Source organism: Hipposideros armiger, unplaced genomic scaffold (assembly GCF_001890085.2).
Source record: "Hipposideros armiger isolate ML-2016 unplaced genomic scaffold, ASM189008v1 scaffold_224, whole genome shotgun sequence".
NCBI classification, from domain to species: Eukaryota; Metazoa; Chordata; class Mammalia; order Chiroptera; family Hipposideridae; genus Hipposideros; species Hipposideros armiger.
This window is the reverse complement of record NW_017731574.1, coordinates 2,308,266-2,310,028: the sequence shown is the minus strand read 5'-3', so window position 1 is coordinate 2,310,028 and position 1,763 is coordinate 2,308,266. Positions and strand designations below refer to the sequence as shown.

The following is a 1,763-nucleotide window of genomic DNA, read 5'->3' as shown; positions in this document are numbered from 1 at the left end:
CGCCTGGGGAGGGAGAGTTGTCGCCCATCAGTGGTTTATCCCAAGTCCCCAGGGCTGCACATGCCCTGCTGGGCACTCACCCACACCTGGCCCCCGACCAGCTATCGAGAGGTGCTGTTGATGGAACACCGAGGCACCGGGACCATCACGAAGACCAAATGACCGGCCATGAGGTCAGGACGCCTCGAGATGGCTCTGACCCAGGTGATTGTCCTAGATGCTCTGGTTGTAACATCATGCCCCTAAGGAAGAGTGGCTGCTCAGAAACAGAGAACTCTTGTTAGCACAAGTCTCAGACGGTCTTCAAGCAGAGCCATGCAGCATATCCCAATAGCAGGTCACTGGGATTCCTTGTCACTATTCAGATATATCACTTCCTAACTGTTACTGTTCACAAGTGTCCCTGCATGTTTGGGGTTGGGGAGTCTAGTTAATACACCAGTCCCTGGGCCTCACGGGGCTGTCCCATCAGGGATGGGACAAAGATTCATTTCTGACAAGCCCCGCTCTGAGCAGGTGGTCCCTGAACCATGCTTGAGGAGGTGTCAGAGGGCTGACGGGTCGCATGTCCTGCTCAATCCCAGAACACAGAGGAAGGTTCCTGAGAACAAACAGGGTGTCTGCTGCTGCGGCATGAGCTGCCCAGGGCTCACCTGAGGCCCCCAGAAAATGAGGAAAACAAAACAGAGCAGTGCTTTTCTAGCAGGAAGCCCCACAGCTTGTCCCGGACACCGGCACCTGAACTCCATGTGTCAGTGCAGGGCAGTCTTGAGGGGAGAGCAGCGATGAACACATAGGGACAGCAGGGGCGGGCGGGCCAGTGTGAATGCAGGGGCAGTGGGGAGATGAGGTGCGCCACTCTGAGGATGGGCTGGCTCCTCCCAGGGAAGGTCCGGGCTCAGGGCGCCAAGGAANGGGGGCATGAAGGTCAACGTTTGGTTCAAAGATTCTTTAAAGCAGACGGGAGGAGAAACATTCCAGCGGTTCCCTCCCTTCTCACTTAAAAAAAAACACATTTATTTTTAAGGACAAAAGAGAGAAAAGAAAAAAAAGAGAGAAATCCAGATACTTTAACCGTCTGGAAAAATAAATAAGGAGGAGAGATTGCGGGGCCGGGTGGGGGTGGTGCGGGAAGGAGCGGATATCTAAAGTCCTCATATCAGCACAGAACAGCTGGGCGCACTCACGGAAGATGCTCTTTTTGAAAAATAGACACTCTCGACGTGCACATAATGTCTTTAAGAAAACGCAATTTGTCTGCCATGGGCCCGTGGCAGAAGTCACCAAGGCTGTTATCAGCACTTTCAAGACTTAACTCTGAATCAAAGGCTACAATTAATAAAGTCACCCCGCCAGGCATGAAGGGGAGAGCTAAATATTTGAAACTGGTTGGACAAATGGCAGGGTGTTTTTAAATAAAATCCTCTCACAGTTATCACAGGGCACAGGCCTGATAGCCCCGTCTAATTCAATTTCAGTGTGTGTCATGGGATGTGGTGGAGGGAAGGCAGCCGCACAGCTCTGTGCGCTGTGTTCTTTCTCCTCCAGGGAGCAGGAACTAGAGGGGCTGGGAGCCAGGCAGGCAAAGGGCAGAGCATCCCAGGGGCTGGAGCTCCCACAGGTGGGGGGTGGGGAGAAGGGGTCTCCACAGGACCGTCCCAAGGGGGAGAGGCTGTGTGCATGTGTGGGAGAGGAGGCTGGGCTCCATGCCCCATGCCTGGGGGTCTGGCCCAGCTCTGCCACCTGCCAGGTGGTAGGTCCCA

At 54.3% G+C, this 1,763-nt stretch overlaps 1 protein-coding gene across 1 annotated transcript in view; it reads right to left on the bottom strand.

The window, feature by feature from the left end:
* Positions 1-752: 752 nt before the first annotated feature.
* GALNS (galactosamine (N-acetyl)-6-sulfatase) overlaps positions 753-1,763 on the bottom strand; it is a 29,004-nt gene continuing 27,993 nt past the window's right edge. The window contains exon 6 of the mRNA XM_019654480.1: positions 753-767. Coding sequence (XP_019510025.1) covers positions 753-767 — 15 coding nt within the window. The remainder of the gene's footprint in view (positions 768-1,763) is intronic.